We start from the raw sequence: 19,873 nt of genomic DNA, 5'->3' as shown, positions 1-19,873 counted from the left end.
ACTGGGGATTGAATCCAGGGGTGCTCTATCACTGAGCTATGCCCCCAGGCCCCTCCCTTTTTTTTTTTTTTTTTTAATTTTTAAGACGGAGTCTCACTAAGTTGCCCAGACTGGCCTAGAACTTGTGATCCTCCTGTTTCAGCCTCCCGAGTCACTGGGAATACAGGCCTGCACCACAGCACTCAGCAGCAATATTCTCTGGAGTCATCCATGTTCTGAGACAGAGAATTTACTCTTCTACATTTAAGTAGTATTCCACTGAACAGATATATCACAGTGTTTATCAAATTGCTACACACCTGGCTTGTTTCCAAGTTCTGTTACAATGAATAAAATTGCTGTGCACATTTGCTTACAGGAAGGCAGTTACTAGTCATATATTAAGGTTGTTTCACTTTATAAGAAACTATCAGACTGTTTTTCAATATACCATTTCACATCCCCACTAGCAATATAAAAAAGTTCCAATTATGCCAATTCTGACAGCTGGTATTTTCAGGTTGTTTATTTATCTATTGCCATTTTGGTGTGTAAGTGGTATCTCATCTCTTGTGGGATTTTTTGTTGTTGTTTTTTAATTTAGTGGTGATTCTGGGGATTGAACCCAGGGCTCACACGATAGGCAAGCATTTTACCACTGAGCTTCATCTCCAGCCCCCACTTTTTTGTCTTAATTACCCTTCTCTGACTTAGCATTCTTACTTTTCAAAGCTAATTATCTTAAATCCTCAGCTTTTATCTCCCATAGACAGAATCAAATAGTTTTCCCTCTGGCACACGAGGGTTAGGGGTTAGTTCTAGGACTCCCACAGATACTAAATTCCACAGCTCAAGTCCTTCATATAATGGCATAGTGTGTGCAATGTATAACCTATGTACATCCTGCTGTAAACTTTAAACCATGTCTATTTATAATACCTAATACAATGTAAATATTATGTAAATAGTTGTTACACTGTATAGTTGAGGGGACAAGAAAAGACAAGTCTGTTCATGTTCAATACAGACACAGCCTAAGTGTATTTTTGATCCACAGTTGAATCCATGGGCACAGAACCCAAGGTAGGGAGGACCTGCTGTGTATTTTACCATAGTTTAGTAACATACTATTAGCATTATACTATTGTATGCTGTTACTATTACTTTAGAGGAGTTTTTGTTGCTGTTTGCAATATGGGGGGTTGAACCCACTGAACTACATCCTCAGCCCTTTTCTACTTTTTATTTTGAGACAGGGTCTCCAGAAGTTGCCCAGTCTGGCCTCTAACTTGTGATCCTCCTTCCTCAGCCTCCCAAATTGCTGGATTACTAGGCCTGTGCATACCAGTCTGGAAGAAATGTTTTTGTTTTAGAACCTATTTTAAATCTGAACCATATGTGTATGAGGCACTTTCTTAAGATGCTTTACATCCAATTTAATCTTTTCCCCCCAAATTTAATCCTTATAACCACCTGTGAGTTAGGCTTCAGTATGGAATTTGTTTACTAGTAGAAAGCTATATAGCTTCTCAAGTTTCTATTAGCTTTTCCTATAGTAGTCCCTGGCATTCCAAAGGTCTCAGTCCATTGTAAAACAAAGTAAAAATGGGTTTAAAAACCCATCACCTGTTCCCAGCTTTCTGGGGTTTTCACTCACGTAAGAAATCTGCTAGACCAAAGCAAGACTGCTTGCAGTTTTCATTGATCCAAAACTGGTGAAAGAGCAAGTCAAATGAGCCAGTATAGATCCCTATATACTGATGAGTATGCAAATTCTGCCACAGGGGTTGTGGGAGGGGCCGGATCAGAATTTCAATGGGCAAGATGAGCTTTTAGCCCCACTTCTCTGAAAACCATCAATGTTGGTGGTCTACAATCAAAGTAGATGGGGCATTAGAACAGAAGTCAGAAGGGAACCCTAAAGGCAAGTCAGTTAAGAGCAACCAAAGAGGGGAGCTCCCTGCTGCTCTTCGGGATCACCTTTGTTGGATAACTAATTCAACCAAGGAGGGAGGTGGGAAGGTCCCTGTGCCTAGATCAGCGTCCTTCATCAGCCCACATCAGTACTGGACTGCCCCAGAGGCCATCAGGCATGTCCTTTCATTAGCATGATGAGAAGGAAGTCACTCTCAGCCAAATAGCCTGACATCATGAGAATGTACCCACAATGACAACTGTCCCTTGGTATAGCTGCTAGGTCTGTCCATCAGTCTTTTGGCTCCTGCTCCAGCCAAGGTCTCTGTCTTCTATACCCAGTGGGTGCCTGGTGTACAAGTCAAGTTACATTCCCCCTTTTTTTTGGTACCAGGAATTGAACCTGGCGGGGTGCTCATCCACTGAGCCACATCTCAGCCCTTTTTAAATTCCGAAACAGGGTCTTGCTAAGATGCTTAAGGCCTAAATTGCTGTGGCAGGCTTTGAACTTGCAATTCTGCCTTCTGAGCCACTGGGATTAGGAGTGTGCCACTGTGTCCCGTACACATCCATATTTCTGATGCTTAATGTGCTGCACATTTCCTTCCCCAGGAAACGTGCAGCCTGTGAAATATTCAAGCAAAGATACAATCTCTACTAGAGTGATAATATAATAAAAGGAATAACAAAGACTGTGTTTCTGCTTGCACTGAGGTCAATGGAGGTGATAAGCTATCTAGACCATGTTCTGGCCTCTGCATTTCTATTTTTGTAGTTCTGGGGATTGAATCCAGGGCCTCACACATGCTAGGCAAACATGTTTTTGCACTGCTAAAATACCTGAGGCCACTCTGCTTCCTTCAATGAAAAAGTTTTAAATTTCTTGCCAAGGAACCCAGTTTCTAATCAACCCTGAGCGGACTTGAAGTAAAAAGGAATAGTGACCACCCTCTCCACCCCATCCCAAATCCTTACTCCACTGCTTCCAGCAATGCCCTGTATTTCATTCCCTGTCTCCAGAGCACACACTCACCTTCCTCCACACAGATTGGGTAAGTTATCAACTTGGGAAACCAGTTGATATATTCTGACAAATATTTATTCTATTATACTCCCAAATTCAAATTTCCAAAAAAAGAATCTCATTACTTCTCAAAAACTTCCTTATTTAGCAAATACTATATATTCAGAGTTAAAAAGTATGTGTACTGATTGCATAATAAGACAACTTTCTCTCAAAAGCAAGTCCCAATCCTTTCTCCCACCCAGCAAAACACATCTGTAATTCAATGTGATATGTAAAAGTGTTCTAAACCTCTAAGAGCATGGTATTGTCCCCACTGATATCCTAGGTCCTTTCCTCTTCCCCGACTACCCATCATCACACTGCAATGCTGGTCCCCTCTCCAGTTATGGGTGGAAATGGGTTGGCTGTGCTATAAAGGGGTTCTCAGAGGACAGGCCAAAGAATTGGAGTTGGTTTCCAAGGAGTAAACCAGCTCAACTTAGGCCTCTTGCACCAGAGAACTAGCAGCAAAAAGCTAAGCAGGGGTTAGTTTTCTCTCAGGAAGGTTGCTTATGCCCTCGTCAATCTGCACTAGAATACTGCATCCAGGGATCAGAGACTTAGCTTTGATTACAAAACAGATTCACCAGAACTGCCAAGCACCTCTCTCACTGTGGCCTGGCTTTGAAGTCCTTATTGTTGAGTGGCTGGTGCTGCCCAGGACTTTGCCACCAAGGTTTTTTCACAACTGTCAACACAGCCTTGGGACTGGCCAGCACATCTACCTACTCTGGCCTTGAACCTAGTCAGGTCTCTCAATGATTCTTCCAGGGCCCCATCCCAACTCGCCACAGACTTCAGGAGCCACAAAGTGGGGGCATCTCTCTTTCCAAAGTCAGAGAAATGAGGCAACTGAAGAAAAGGGTGAGGTTAACTGCTGAGCTTCCTTCCTGATGTGTAAAAGGCAAACCTTGCACCGATTAGACATGGGGCCAAATGGCTCTGTGTATGCACTGTGGCTGCTAGAAAAACTAAATAAAGGGGTTGCAGGAGCAGGGGAAGAGGTGAGCAGCCACTGGGAAGTGCTGGGTCAGAGAGGACCGTAGTTCAAGTGCTAATAGGCTTTCTGCTCCAAACTCTTCCCCTGGGTTCCACAGGTACCCACTGTCCTGAGAACTATGTGTGTAGTTCACAGGCTCAATATCTGTTAACACTGTTCACCACGTCCTGGGGAGGGAGGTAGACTCAGTGGAGTGTGAGCTTAGTCAGAGGTTTGACTAGAAGCCCGTCTATAATAGGGACTGCCCTGAAACCTTCCTGTCAAGGCATCAGACACTGTTGCAGTAAAACAGAACACAAGCCTTCCTTTCCCCTCCTTAGGGATGTTTCCTTTGATATGTGGACTTAGATAACAGCAACTGGGGTTACCCACGCTTCTTTTACTGGAGCCATGGGAAAGTCACAAAGTTCACAGAACTTCTCACAAGACACCAACAGCTGAACGTCCATGAGAGAAGTCTACAAGTTTGGAAAAGGAGCAAGGTGAGATCAGAATAGCAGGACCCTAGTATCCTGGCTGTGTGGGTATGTGAAAGGAGCAATGGTCTGCAGGTGGCAAAGCTCCCAAGACTAGGATGTCAGGAAAATGGGTCCACCATACCACAGCCCTCCTGACTGTCTCCTGAGGAAGTCTGAAGGTTTCTGAAAGTGGTTCCTCAGGACAGGAGGCAGGGAGCAGGGGAGGAGAGACCGGAGGAAATAAGGACATTCAGATGAACTGCCTGGAGTATCGAACAAAGGACTTCTGGCCTGATTATATTCGGCATGTTTTCTTTTTCTTTTTTGGCAGTACTGGTGATTGAACGTAGGTGCTTTATCACGGATCTATATCCCCAGCCCGTCTTATCTTTTATTTTGAGAAAGGGTCATCAAGTTGCCCAGGCTGTCCTCAAACTTGAAATCATCCTGCCTCAGCCTCCTAAGTAGCCAGGGCTACAGGTGCCTGTTTTTTCCACTTGGAGACCAAGGCCACAAACAAAACACACATGGCTCTTTGAAGACAGAAACCAAACCCTGTTTTATAAGGCTGCTTGGCTGTCACCAGCTTCTCTACAGAGACAGGAGGTGCCAGCCAGGCAGGCAGGTGACAGAGAGTGAACCTTCCTCACCTTCTCCCCATCACCACCACCCCGTCAGCCCTCCAGATGCCCATCTCTGCAATACAACCACTTCAAAAAATACTCTGATGAGGGGCAAGGTGGAGGGATAGGGGGTCAGGCCGGTCAGCAGGCTGGTTCCCATGAGGTAGCTGACACTGGTGCTCCTGGGCAGTGGCTGGAAAGGCCAGTCATGGGCTCATAGCAGCCAGGAGGGAGTCACTGATTGACTGGGAAGTGGAGGAAGCAGAAAGTCTGGAAGTCCGCCCAGAGTACTTGATCACAGGTAACTTCGGGGAAGGGCTGGGCTCTGTGCTGGTATTCTCATTATCCTTTAAGGAAGTGGGTTTCCTGGGGAAAAGGGGAAGGCCAACTTGAGTCTTCTTGGGCTTGGGCGTGGTCCTGTCTTCAGATGAAAATAGGTTTCCATTGGAGGAGCTCTGCTTTCTGAAGGAAACAGGTATGGAAAGATGGCTGAGACACTGTGCAGCGGAGACTAACTTGTACACTGCCTTCCACATATGGGCCAGGCATTCACATTATGTACTATAGGCCATAATTATATGGACATATTCATAACTATATATTTTATTTACTTGAAGGCTTGAGAGCTCAAGTGCAAATGTTAACGTGAGCGCAGGAGGCCCAAGGACTTACTACTGCAAGTGGATATGGCTGAAAATAGCTGTAAGATAATTCTGTGCTCTAGCTCAGCTTTACTGGGCATCCCAAGAGCCACCAGAACAGGACATTGTGGCTACATATACTGATACTCCTACCAAACCCCAGATGGCGAATGCTCAGTCTAGGAAAAGAAGGAAGAAAACTCCCCACACTCAGCAGCCTTTCCTTTGCTGAAGCAGCACTCACCCCAGCTTGCCAGGCTCCAGTTTGTAGAAGGCACTGAGCACTCCATCACCCTTCGGGATAGTCAGAAGTGATGTCGGCAGAGACCACTGAGAACAAAGGAAGCAAGAGGCAGAAAGGCTAGGCGGAGGTCAGGCAGGAGTAATGGGAGCTAAGGACTCTTCTTGCAGCTCTCCCATTCCCTGACCTTGAGCCCAAGCGGGGTGAAAGTTTTGGCTCTCGCTTGAGGCAGAAAAAAGGTAAAGAGGCCTGCAGAGCACTTTAAGAAAGGTACCCAGGCAATCCTGAAGCCAACCATTTTCTTGAAAGATAAGGGCCATGAGATACAGAAGCAGGGCCTAGGGGAAGGGCAACATCCTCAGCCCTTTTAATATTTTTTTGTCTTAAGACACGGTCTCACTAAGTTGCTGAGGCTGGTCTCGAACTTGAGCTCCTCTGCCAGGCTATCAAGTTGCTGAGATTACAGGAATGTGCCACACCCAGCCATGCCTTACTTTTAATATAGGAGAGGGTAGGGCCTAAGAAAAAGCTGTTTTCCCTGCCCTAGCATAACTCACCAGTGGAGCAGAATCAGAGATGACTCCTGTGTGGAACCCTTTGTAGCACCAACTCCGAAGTAGATCTACTCCTAGGGCAAGATGAGTGGGGTTTGGAAATTAGTAGGGAGGAATCAACTGGCCCATTTATCGTTCTGAAGGTCCATTTCTTGGTTTAATGGGATTTAATCTCTCACTAAAAGTAGCTTCCTATGGGTAGGGAGGGCACATCACCTTTGAGCTTGTTGCCATGGTACTTCTGTTCCCACTGAGTGGTGAGAATGTTGAAATATCGTGGCTGCTCAAAAAAGCGGAGATAGCGAGAAGAGATTCGAGAAGGAAAAATTCGTTCAAATTGACCACGACGAGAAAACTCATCCTCCATCTCGACTAGAATCCGAACATCATCTGGTGTCAGGACATCCAGCACAGATGCATAGAAGTCCTGTGGTCCGAGGAACAAGGAGGAAGAGGGTGTGGCAGAGAGTGAGCAAGAGGCAGAGAATCAAGAAGCTGGGGACAAGAAGCACAGCCCAGGGGTCCAGGTGCTCCAGAACCCTCATAGGAGCACTAGTGTTGCCTGGTGAGCCAGCTCTGTACTCCATTTGTTTCTAAGACCACTAAACTAATTAGCAAGTGGAGGAAAATGCTCTTGACTGGGGTTGGAGGAGCACTGGGGCTCTGAGATTAATTGGTTTGTTGGATGGAGTTGAGATCAGGGTCCGACAACACAGATCCGGCACTAGCATTATCCCCGCTACTCTATCATCGGCTCCCATATCTGCTGAGAAGACCATGCCTCCCAGGCTCCACTGCACCCCTCAGGGAAAGAAACCGTAAACATGAAGGGCTACAGCTCTGACAAGTGAGCCGAGAGCACTGGCTCTTGAAAAGGTGACAGAGGCCATCAGCTCTCTCCCAGAGTAAGGAATATGCCAGCATATCTCTACATGTCACTGGATCCCAGGGTTAAGAAACCCTGCTGCAGAGAGAGGGAAAGCTGGTTTCTCTGAGGTTCCAAATGTTTGGTCAAAGAAGCTTTCTGCTGACACAAGGGAAGGCCAATCTCCTACCTGGTCAGGAATTTTCTGAGTGAGATAATAGGCTTTCTTCATCTTCTGTGCTGTAAAATGCTCTGGTGCCATTCGACATTTGTCCCTGGGAGAGCTGGGCAGGCTAAGGCAGGGAATGGACAAAAAGCAAAGGTATAGTCAGAAGCTTCCCTCCTGAGGAATTCAGAGAGGTCCAACCCAGGAAGACACATTTCCTAGGAGAAGACAAAGACATGTGGAAGATGTTTGTCACTTGAATGGATCACATTAAAATGCAATCCACTCAAGTAGCCTGACTGAGAGTCATCCAGCACCACCTACCATGGAAGAACTGAGTACAAGATACCCTCTTCTGAATTTAACAAATAAAAGAGGACAATGGAGTAAGCCTAATTGCTGAACACTTTGGTTTAGTTTAATTTAGTGAAAACTTACCACACACCTACTGACTGTATGACGCCGGGCAAGTGACTAAACCCCCACACTGTGTCATCATTCATGTTACTACGATCAACACTGAGAAAGATACAATGATGACTGAAAAGCAGCCCTGCCTCCAAGGAGCTTACAGAATACAAGTGGAACAAGTTAAATGACAAATAACCACAGGACAGAGTCAAAGATAAGTCAATAAGGTATAAAGTAGAAAAAGCAAATTTTGTGTCCAGGCAACTTGGGATTTTACTTCTACTTTGTACCACTGTCTAGCTGAATGACCCTGGAAGGGTTATTTAATGTAGGGATCTTCAGTTTCTTCTATAAACTGTGATACTAATAGTAATCTTTAGGGTTTACTTACACAGGTGTTTCCTTACATAGCACTGGCACTTAATAAACATAAGAGTGGCCCAGTGCTTTGGGGGAATGGAGGAAAAAAAAAAAACACAGTAAGCTGGCTTCATGAAGATGTTGTCTGCAGAGGCTCTGGTGGTTAAAGGGGGGTCTGGCTGAGGAGTATTTCAGAGGGAAGAAACCCCATGAGCAGAGGAAAGGACACTAAGGAGAACGGTAAGAAGCAATGAACTTCTCAGAGAACAAGACTGTTCTAACTAGTCCTAAGGATCCTCCCAACCTTTAGCTTCTGTGAGTGATCTGGTCTGTCAGAGCTCAGGAGCCAGGAAGAGGAGTAGAGAGAAATGCACCCAGGAAAAGAAGGCCAGACCTCAAATGTCCAGATAAGGAGTTAACTTGGTTCCCAGGCCATGTGGAGATTCCTGAGCAGGGGAGCAAAATAACCAAACTTACTTTTAGGAGTTCTAATGGCAGGGATGTGCAGATGGACAGGAGGGTCAGACTGAGCAGCAAGGGATACCAAGCAAAAGAGAAGATCCAGAACCCGTTCCTTCTCAGAATCACAATGGGCTATTCATGCAGCCAGCGAAGGCTCAGGGAAATCAGGAGGCTGACCTGCTGCCGGAGCTGCTGGAGCTGCTGGAGCTGCCAGAGCTGCTGGAGCTGGAAATATCCTCTGCATTGGGCAGAACGAATCCCGCCAGATTCAGAAGGTCCCGGATCATCTGGCCTTTGATGTTGATGTCCAGTTGAGAGTTGGAATGGAGGCTTTGGGGGAAAGGATGCACAGTGTGGACAAAGCAGCACTCCAAATAGTTTCTGACCCTATGTCCAAAGCAGCACTCTAACAGTCCCTGACCCTATGTCCTTGGCTTCCCTAGGACAAAAGGGGCTCCAATGCCCTAGCGCTCAAACATTATCATGGAAGTTTCATGTCCCAAGATAGTGAATAATTCACCCAGCCTGGTAAACCTGCCCATGACCTTGGTTTGCTAGAGGAAAACGAATAGTAGGGATCAACTTGAAAAGAGCAACTTTTAACAACCCCTCTACATCCTTAAAGTACCTTGAGATAATGACAAAGAATAAGTGAATGAGCAAACACAGACCATGAAGGTTAAACACAAATTCTAGGGAAGGAAATATGTTCCCCAAACTTACAAGACTAGAGTGACAAAGAGATCCTTAGGATATGGGATGAATTCTATTGCAAGTATAATGAAAATACACCCTACCTTGGGGAAATATTAACTTCCAGGACCCAGGGCTTGAGGTTCTCATCTAGCATGATGTCGAAACCGAAGAGTTCATGGCAGCTGTAGGGATGCCGCACATACATCTTGAGCAGGTTGGTGACATAGGGCTCTGATCTGGACACAGGGATAAAGAAGTATTCAGTCCAGCTCCTCCTAAAGGTCCATACTCAGAGCTGCTCTGCCAATGGAGTGGCCTAGAGTGAGGCAGGGAGAAACCACACAGGAAAAGTGGCTCCTAAGAGATTTATAGGATCCAGACCAACTCCTGAGGTATGAAGTTCAGCAAATGAGCAGAATTTAATTATTCCCTGTCCTTAGAACAGAACCACAGCATGGTGAAAAGCCTAGAGGACAGCAGCCTAAGGCCAATAAGAAATCACGGGAGCTCCCCAGTAGCAGACCCCATACCCAGAGTGGCAGTGTAACTCACGAGATGATGGTTTTGACAACAACATCCTTTATCTTCTCCCAGATGGCATCGCTATTGACTCCCTTCTGGCTCAGGTAGTTCCACAAAGCCTTCAGCGCCCTGCAGGGGGAGGAAAAGGGAGTATTTAAGGTAATATTCTAGAAATGAATGATGAAGAAATGAGAAAAACAGGAAATAAAAGGCCTAAAGATATATTTCTCATATCTCTTCCTTTGACATTCTGAATTGAGATGAACTTGACTACACGCAGATCAACTCTACATTTACAACTGCTTATGTAATCTCCAGTTGCTATACTATTCCACTACTACCAGGCCCCTGAACCTTCCGAGTCCCAGGACTCTACGCCCTCTAGGGCTTCATTTGACTGGAACACTCTGCCCTCAATACCATTTGTGACCCTGGCAGGCGGTTTCATCTGCATTGGCTTGGTACTCAGTATTCTTTTTATTGACACTGTAGTTGGTCAGATGCATGAACTTGTTACCAAGGCTCTTCATGGAAGGGGAATACCTGGAAACAAAGAAAGGCAGACGTAAGACAGTGAGCAAGCAGAGAATGGACCAAATAATTCCCCAAATCCTGAGGAGGTAAAGGACAAGTACACAGATCTTTTCAGATCCAAAGGACCAAAGAAGTTTATCAGTCAGTAATCACCTCCTTTGTCCCACCTCAGTCCTGCAAATTCAGTGAAGTAGAGAACTTCTCATTCCCTCCTGCCTCCCCCCTCACTAAGAAAAATCACTAAAACATGTTATTTTCTGTTTGGCATCTTCTAGCTTTCCTCCCTCTGAGGAAAATAAATCCCCCAAATTATGAGGTAACACTTCACCACAATCACATACTTGCAACTGGCAAAGCGGACAAGTCCATCTGAAAAGAGGTAAATCCGTAGAGGATCGTAGGAAGTGACATAAACATAGATCCGCAGATCAAACTTGCTGCCACTGATGAGGTAGGGTTTGTGCAGATACCTGCGCAGAGGAAAGGCAGCTCCCCATTCAGCCTGTGGGGCTTGGTGGGCAGCTAAGTCAGGGCAAGTCAGTTCAAAGTCCCCAAGATGAAGACACTAAAACAGGTGGCTAAGGAACATCTTTAGCAGGGAGGACAAGAGGCAGAAGAACATTGTTAAGAGGGAAACCTACAGGTCAAGGAGAGCGGAAGATGGGGAGAGGAATGTGAGCTACAGATGGGCTCACCTCTGTACCAGGAGGGGCCTGCGCTTGGGGAGTTGACTCCACTTGTGAATGACCTGGATGCCAATGCCTCGAGCTGATGCCGGCTAGAGAGGAGCAGAGGAGACAAGATTTGCTCCAGGCACAAAACTATGTTGTTCTATTCTCAGATCACCACCTACTGCCCACTGTGACCCACTCACTGGCTTCACAATCCACTTTTGGCGGCTGTTGCTCTCCCAGGCTTTGCGCAGGAGCTTGGAATCCTGGGGCAGGATAAAGGACTGGGGGAAGAAACTGAACTCCTTCTTGCCAAAGCGGCTCTGCATTCGAGACAGGTTCCGCCACAGTCGGTCCTTCCTTCCAATCTGGAAAGAACCTGGGAAGTGGTTTAGCTACAGAAGGGACAAAAGGTGAGAGCAGGGATAGGGTGAGGTGAGACTACAGAGAAGAAGACAAGCCCCATTAGGTCATTCCAACTTCCTCAGCAGCAGGGCACACTCCTATTCCATATCACTGACATTGCTTTATGGTCCTCATGTATCCAACACTGAGCACTCACCAAAAGATAAGTAAAAGACAAGGGAAGGGCTGGGGTTGTGGCTCATTGGTAGAGCACTTGCCTAGCATGTGTGAGGCACCGGGTTCAATTCTCAACACCACATAAAAAACAAATGAATAAAATAAAGGTATTGGGTCCATCTACAACTTAAAAAAAAAAAAGACAAGGAAAAACAACTATGATTAAGATAGGCATGACATCACCTTGAATGCAAAGAAAAATCTGTTGCGATGGGACAAGAAGAGAAAAACACTAGGCCTTTAGTAAGTCTGGAGATAAGGGGCTCATCTGTTCCAACATGAGACCAGAAGTCCTCTTTACAAAAACTCAGCATGGGATATGGAAGCGATGTGCAGTGGTTATTGGGAAACATCATCTGAAAACAAACATTACATATCAAGGTACACCAGGAAAAAGTACCTTTGAGAAGTGGCGACTGGCCAAGACACTGCAGCAGAAGTGGAGTTGTGCATGGTCTGTTAGGGTCTCGCCCTACACCCCTCCTTGAACTCCTTTCTCCATAAACCTTCCTCATATCTCTGCAGTTACCCTCTTCTCTCCACATTCACTCTCACCACTACTGACACCACCCTCCTCTTGGCCTAACCCAAAGACCAGGGGAACAGTTCCTCAGAAAGTACCCCTACCTTCTGATGCTCTCGAATGGATCGGAAACTAGCAGACTTCATGTGGTGACCCCAGCAGCCCAGCCAGTCATCATTTCCTGAAGAGGGCAATTGGGAAGTCAGTCCTGCTGGCAGCTCAGTCCCCGAGACACAGAGGGCCCAGAAATACTAGGGCCTTTAGTAAGTCTGGAGATAAGGGGCTCATCTGGGCACAGCTCCCTGACTAGGTTTCCAAGACTTGCCATGGAGCTGTCCTACATGAGGCCCTGGGGCCAGGGACAAAACAGTGACATTCTGTCTCCCAACTCTGAGCAACAGGTTCAGTCCAGAGGGCTTCCACAGCTATGCCACCACTATAAGGTTGAAACTTCAAACACGGTCTCCAGCTGTGCCCAAAGGGAATCCAGGGCTTTCCTCCTACCCAAAGCCCAACTGGTGGAACAAAGAGGACAGGCTCACAGTAAGGCGAGCAACTCACTCTTGCTGATTTTGAAGTGTGATCGCCCGATGGTCTGCTTGACAATGTTGGGGGTCACTGTGCTCATCTTCCACCGGAGGAGCTTCCTTTGCTCCCAGGGGAGTTTCTCCACTGGGGGAAGGTACAGGATGGGAGGTAGGGCAGGAGTGAGAAGAGCAGGAGAAGTGTGTGGTGAGCAGATGTAAAAGACACTGGTGCCCATCTTTCCTGGGTAGGCAAATCCCTACGAATTGTTCCAGATCGGGGTTTCAGAGGAGCACACTTTAGAGAAAAAAGGGGATTGGGCAGGAATGAGAAGCAAAAAAGGGGAGACTGAAAGAGGAAAGTAAACAAGGTTAGAAGGCGTGCGCTAAGTCTAAGATTATGAGGCTGAAAAGGAACAGCTAAAGGACAGGCAAGAAAGGTCCCCATATTGGACCGATAACCAGGTGAAACCGGAGCACAGTGTGGTAACCACCATAAAAGTCATTCTGGAAGCCCCTTCCCACCTTTATCACCACCTCCTTGGGCTCTTCTGGGCTTTGTCACTTGGCCACATTTACCTCTTTCATCTCGAGTGCCAAAATAGATGGTAGGGGGCACATTGGGGAAGAGACTGTAGATAAGGGCTGGTCGGACAACTTTCTCATGATTGGAATGATGAGGTTTGGTAAGAATCTCCGCACAGTTCCTAAGATAAAAAACAAATGGCAGAGTAAGGAAAAGCAACAGGCCTGAGGTGTCACAGTATTACAGAGGATTCTTCCCCCCCCCGCCCCCCCGGTACTGGGGACCCAGCCCAGGGGTGCTTTACCATTGAGCTACTTCCCCAGCCCTTTTTATATTTTATTTTCAGACAGGGTCTCACTAAGTTACTTAGGGCCTTGATAAGTGCTGAGGCTGGACTTGAACTTGCAATCCTCCTGCTCCAGCCTCCAAAGCCGCTGGGACTACAGGCATGCGCCACTGTGCCCAGCTAGATATAATGATTCTGAAAAGACAAGTACTCAGTAATTATTTCACAAATTAGGTGTTAAGAGTTGACCTACATACAGCTACACCACTGCAAGTCACCTAGAGCCTGGCACAGTGGCGCACGCCTGTAATCCCAGCAGCTTGGGAGGCTGAGGCAGGAAGATCACAAGTTCAAAACCAGTCTCAACAACAGTGAGGTGCTAAGCAATTCAGTGAGACCCCGATTCTGAATAAAAATTACAAAACAGGGCTAAGGATGTGGCTACCCTTTGAGGTAGCCCTATCTGTCAGTATAACCATCTGTCAGTACAAGCCAACTGACAAAGACCACATCTTTAAAGAGAACATATATCTTTGAAAAATAGAGAGAATAGTCATTCTCTACACTGAGCTTTTATGATTCACATATATTATAAAATTTGATTTTTATCATAAAAAGTCACTTTTAGGCTGTGAGTATAGCTCAGTGGTAGAGCGCTTGCCTATCACACAAGTTCCTGAGTTTGATTTCCAGCACCGGGAGAAAAAGGGTCATTTTACCTATTATCATTTTCAGTACAATAGAAATAAGTACTATATGTAAAATAGTTCAGTATTCCAAATCTTAAGATTTTAATGGATTTTTACTTTATTGGGTCAAGTTAAATACTAACTCCTAGTTTAAAAATTCCAATGAATTCAACTCTATTCTTCATTTCCCAGTTTTTCCTTCAAAGACTGAACATCAGATGTTTAAGATTGTTGAAAATCAAGAAGAATGAGTTAAAATACAGAAACAAAGATAGGCACATAAAAGTCACTCTAGAGAATAGTTCTGGCAGTTTCCAAAAAAACTAATATGCAACTACCATATGAACAGCAAGTGAACTCCCAAGTATTTATCTCAGAGAGAAAAAGGCTTATGTTCACATAAAAATATGTACATAACAATAGAAAAAAGAAAAAAAACTACATGATTCATAGCAGTTTTATTCATAATAGCCAAAAGCTGGAAACAATGCAAATTTTCTTTAATAGATGCAGGTTTAAAAACAAAACAAACAAAACAAAAACCCTGTGGCATATCTATACCATGGAATACTACTCAGTAACAAAAAGGAATTAACTATTAATACATGCAATTGCAATGACCTAGATTCACTTCTACAGAACATGCTAAGTGAAGAAAAGCCAATCCCAAAAGGTTACATACTGATATCACTCCATTTGTGTAACATTCTTGAAATGACAAAATTATAGAGGGATTCTTGCAATGACAGAAATATTCTGTATCTTGCCCTGGTCAATGTCAACATCCTTTGATAATAATAACTATACTACATTTTACTGTTTTTTGCAACATTTTACAACATGAGGAAAACTGGGTAAAGAATAGAGAATCTTTCTGTTAATTTCTTACAACTGCAATTATCTTAAATTCAAAAGTTTAACTAAAACCAAAGAGTTTAAAGCCCTTGTTAGCTGCCTCTCAAGGGTACTGGACACACCCTTTTAGTCTAGGAAGCCTACAACCTATGATCTTGAAACACTTACGTCACTGGTCCTCGATTTTTTCACCGGACTTGATGACTGCCATTTCTAAAATTACACGATTCTTGGTGCGGGGGAGGAGCAGCAGCAGGAAGTGTAATAAAGCTACTGGTGGGAGACAGGAGGCTGGAACCCAGGAGTCGGGGCCAGTCTGGCAACACAATATCCTTTCTCAAAAAAGCCAACCAACCAACTAATGTGAAGGGGCATGGGGAACTGCTGGATAGAGGAATAAAGGCAATGTTCTCAAATGATCTTTCTGCTTTTTCAGTAATTCTCAAATATTCTATAAGAAATGTAAAAATCTTATGATAGTAGAGGAAAAAGTTAAGATTTTTTGGCAATCCAAAGCATTTTTTTATTTTAATCATCTTAATTTTATTTTTGGTAGTGGGGATTGAATCTAGGGGCACTTTGCCACTAAGCTATATCCCCAGTTCTTATTTTTTATTTTGAGACAGGGTCTCACTAAGTTGCTGCAGTTGGCTTTGAACTTGTAATCCTCCTGCTTCAGCCTACCAAGTAACTGGGATTACAGACGTGCACCACAGTGGTTTGGAATGCATCGATCTTCATTTTCTTGAAAACCATGTTTAAAGCCTCATACTTGCTAGGAAGGTTTGTAAAATTTATAGGAATTACTGACTGATCAAATGATTAACACACACCTTGGGTGAATTTTTCTTCTTTTTATCCTGAGGTGTTGGGGACTAAACCCCATGGCCTCCCTCACACTTCAATGTGTTCTTACTTTGAACTATATTACCAGATCATGAATTTTATCTTACATATCAGATGACAAGATAAAGGTTGTGTGGCTGTCATGAAGCAGGCCTACGGATACACACAGACAAGTCTTAAGTATGGAAAAGGCAGGACTCCAAACCAATTCCATGCTATATATTTTTCTCTTATGGATACCCATTATCCATAAGATATCTCTTAGTCAATACCCATTATTTATAACTAGAAAGAGCTGAGCTTTTTAAAGGATGTGATAAGTCAGAAGTTAACAATTCACACCTCAGACTCAAGTACCTGCAACAGGACTTCTGTTCACCTTCACAGAAAGTCCCAATTCTCTCTCTCCCACTTTTCAGACTGCTCTGCCTCACCTGCCTTGGGGCTCTATGGTGGTACAGCTGCAGCCACAGCACCATGGGGACGCAGCTACCCCTGCCCACACTAACCACAGTGTGGAAAGCTTTCTCTCAGCTTCCCCTAAGGTAGGCTGACACAAAGAAAAGCAACCAGAGTGGATGCTCCATGTGTTAGATAAGCCTTGACATGTGTGGCTACATTTTAACTAGAAATTAGAATAAAAATTTTAAACTAAAAAACCACCAATATTCTATATGTTTTATTTTTTAATTTTTTAAAAATGTTGATAGACCTTTATTTTTATTCGTTTATATGTGGTGCTGAGGATCGAACTCAGTGCCTCACCCATACTAGGCAAGCGCTCTACCACTGAGCCACAACCCCAGGTCCCTAAATTTTTTTTTTTGGTAGTTGTAGATGGAGAGAAAAGGCTTTATTTTCTTTACTTATTTTTATGTGGTGCTAAGGATCGAACCCAGTGCCTCACAAGTGCTAGGCAAGCACATTGCCACTGAGCCACAGCCCCAGCTCTTATATTTGTATTTTCTTTTGTATTTTCAGTAGAAATTTTTTTTAAAGAAATTTTGTTTAGTACTTTCAGGGTTTTTTGTTTTTGTTTTTTTTTTTAACCATTTCTTTCTTTCTGAATTTTATTTTATTTTTTTATTTTTATGTGGTGCTGAGGCTCGATCCCAGGGCCTCATGCATGCTAGGCAAGTGCTCTACCACTGAGCCACAATCTCAGCCCTGAGGTTCTTTATTATTATTATTTTTAATTTGTTCTAATTAGTTATACATGACAGCAGAATGCTTTTCAACTCATTTTACACAAATGGAGCACAACTTCGCTTTTCTCTGGCTGTACATGATACAGTCATACCATTTGTACAACATACATGTACATAGTGTAATAATGTCTGTCTCATTCCACCATCGTTCCCACCCCCACACCCTCTCCCCTCCCCTCACTCCCCACTCCCTCACTTCCCTCTGCCCAATCCAATGTTCTTCCATTCTTCCCTAGCACCAGTTTGGCCCCCACCATTATGGATTAGTATCCGCATATCAGAGAAAACATTTGGCCTTTGGTTTTCTGGGTTTGCTTATTTCACTTAGCATGATATTCTCAACTCCATCCATTTACCTGCCAATGCCATAATTTCATTCTTCTTTAAGGCTGAGTAATATTCCATTGTGTATATATACCACATTTTCTTTATCCATTCATTCGTTGAAGGGCATCTAGGTTGGTTCCATAGTTTAGCTATAAACTGAGCTGCTATAAACACTAATGTGGCTGCATAACTGTAGTATGCCGATTTTAAGTCCTTTGGGTATAAACTGAGGAGTGGGATAGCTGGGACAAATGGTGGTTCTATTCCAAGTTTTCTGAGGAATCTCCATAATGCTTTCCAGAGTAGTTGTACCAATTTGCAGTCCTACCAGCAACGTTTGAGTGTACCTTTTCCCTCAGGGGGTTCTTTTAATACTTAACATAAAAAGGACAGGTGTGGTGGCACATACCTGTAACCCCGAAGGCTTAAGAGTCCAAGGCAGGAGGATAGCAAGTTTGAGGCCAGCCTCAGCAACTAAGCAAGGGCCTAAGCAACTAAAGGAGACCTGGTCTCAAAATAAAATATAAAAAGCGCTGGGGATGTACCTCAGTGGTAAAGCAACCTGGGTTTAATCCCTGGTACCAAAATACAGACATACGTATATACATACATATATGGATACACACTCACACACATGTATATATTTTGTGTCAATTATATATAATTGCATTTGAATTATGTATCAATTAATTTTATATATACATAAATATAAAATATATATAATCAATTAATGAAGACAAAGCATTCTGAGGCAAGGGAAATGGTTAGGGGAATAGGAGATTATAGTGGAGAATGTTAAAGGTAGTTTAAATGATCCTTTAACAAGTTCTAAAAAATCTTCCATGCAATGAGTGCTCACCTTTATAGAGATGTCTTTATAGTCCTGCATTCCTTCCTCTCCCCCAACTCCCCACCTATGCAGAACCCCATAATCATTTGTTTTGCCAAAGGACTTTGTTAAGAGATTGACTTTTTTGGTTCCCTAGTGAGGGATGAACATCAGACTCCATCCAAAGGTATTAACCTTAATTAGGATATTAATCTTAATTTATTATTAGGTTAATATCAGTCTTATTTCCCCAATATAAAACTAACCTCAGAAGGGAGCCAAAGAGCATTTTAAAAGTTGCTATTTGTCTATCTCAGAACCATTTCTGATAATGGGATACATTTTAGAATACAAGGTGGCAATTACCTCATGAAGACTGAGAATTTACCTCAAATATGTTTCTTAGTTAATTGGTTTATTCATTTCTTAAACACTTCTTGAAAATATTTGTCTTTTTAGTTGAACAATTTCTTGGAGCCTCAAAACCAAATTGCAAACTAAGAAACATAGTACTGTTTTTAAACCCAAATAACGAGTGAGAACTTGGTCCCCCACTGCTCCCTGTTCAAAAACTAAAGGAAAGAGCATACCAACTGGGGGAAATGAGTCAGGGTTCTTAGGCCAGTTTCTTCACGATCTTGAAAAAAGACCGAAAATGAGTATCTACCAAAGATCTACACCACCGACACTCACCGAGAGATCACCGCCACCGACTCGCTGGGGGAGACAGCACTTAAGGAGGAGCACTCTGAGTCTCCTGGGGGAGGAAGAGCAGAGAAGTTCCGACTGAAAGAGACTGTCACACACACTCACCAAGCCTAGGCAGTTCTTCCTGGAATATTCTGTGCTCAGCCCTTCTTTGGAAGCCATGACACACCACCCTCTACCTTGACCTGCCTTTCTTGAGCTCAAGAGCAGCAGAGAGAAGACAAAACTGATGGCTCAGGAGGATTAGGGACCAAAGTACTCCAGAAGCTCCCCGTAAGGCCCCCAAAGTGGATTAACGAGGGTGATAAGAGTCAAGCGCAGCACACAATTGTGAGCCCCCTTCCCTAGTGAGCTGCGACCAACCCCAACTTGGAGGAAAAAGGTTCCCTACTCACCCTCCTCCTCTTCATTCCCATCATGGCTGCAGCAGTCCTCCAAACTGTCTATTAGTTCTTCTTCTGTATCTTCAGCCTCAACCTGGTCTGGCTGGGGGTTAGTTGCTGAACTAAAAGAAAGAATCATGCCCCCAGCCCAACCAACTCCGTAAGACGTCACAGTTAAGAGTCTCATTCCCCAGTCCTTTTAATTTTTTAATTTCACAGGGTCTCACTAAGGTGATAAGGCTGGCCTCAAACTTGAATTCTTCCTGCCCAAGTCTCCCGAGTCACTGGATTACAGGTATGTGCCACCACACACGGCTTCATTCCTTTTTTATCCCCAAATGTTTGTTTCCTCCCTGTTGCCAATCTGCTATCTCCTGCCTGGATCTCACGACTCATTTCTCTTGCCCTCAAAGTTTACATCTAG

At 44.1% G+C, this 19,873-nt stretch overlaps 1 protein-coding gene across 9 annotated transcripts in view; it reads right to left on the bottom strand.

The window, feature by feature from the left end:
* Window positions 1-4,957: 4,957 nt before the first annotated feature.
* Window positions 4,958-19,873, bottom strand: part of TTLL4 (tubulin tyrosine ligase like 4) — a 33,808-nt gene continuing 18,892 nt past the window's right edge. For 5 of the 9 annotated variants that reach the window (XM_079135209.1, XM_079135210.1, XM_079135208.1 and 2 more), the window contains 17 exons: window positions 19,462-19,571; window positions 19,052-19,115; window positions 13,372-13,499; window positions 12,830-12,940; window positions 12,373-12,449; window positions 11,367-11,558; window positions 11,188-11,270; window positions 10,834-10,962; window positions 10,379-10,501; window positions 9,989-10,087; window positions 9,538-9,672; window positions 8,918-9,070; window positions 7,532-7,634; window positions 6,693-6,903; window positions 6,480-6,550; window positions 5,926-6,011; window positions 4,958-5,502 (listed from right to left, as the gene is read on the bottom strand). In XM_079135209.1, coding sequence (XP_078991335.1) covers window positions 5,247-5,502; window positions 5,926-6,011; window positions 6,480-6,550; window positions 6,693-6,903; window positions 7,532-7,634; window positions 8,918-9,070; window positions 9,538-9,672; window positions 9,989-10,087; window positions 10,379-10,501; window positions 10,834-10,962; window positions 11,188-11,270; window positions 11,367-11,558; window positions 12,373-12,449; window positions 12,830-12,940; window positions 13,372-13,499; window positions 19,052-19,115; window positions 19,462-19,571 — 2,131 coding nt within the window. In that variant the 3' untranslated portion in view covers window positions 4,958-5,246. Of the gene's footprint in view, window positions 5,503-5,925; window positions 6,012-6,479; window positions 6,551-6,692; window positions 6,904-7,531; window positions 8,725-8,917; window positions 9,071-9,537; window positions 9,673-9,988; window positions 10,088-10,378; window positions 10,502-10,833; window positions 10,963-11,187; window positions 11,271-11,366; window positions 11,559-12,372; window positions 12,450-12,829; window positions 12,941-13,371; window positions 13,500-19,051; window positions 19,116-19,461; window positions 19,572-19,873 lie in introns of those variants that run through there. The other 4 variants (XM_079135213.1, XM_079135214.1, XR_013763030.1 and 1 more) reach the window with 4 other exon arrangements.

The sequence above is a fragment of the Sciurus vulgaris genome (genome assembly GCF_902686455.1).
Source record: "Sciurus vulgaris genome assembly, chromosome: 3".
Lineage (NCBI taxonomy): Eukaryota > Metazoa > Chordata > Mammalia > Rodentia > Sciuridae > Sciurus > Sciurus vulgaris.
This window is presented reverse-complemented; position numbering and strand designations above follow the sequence as displayed.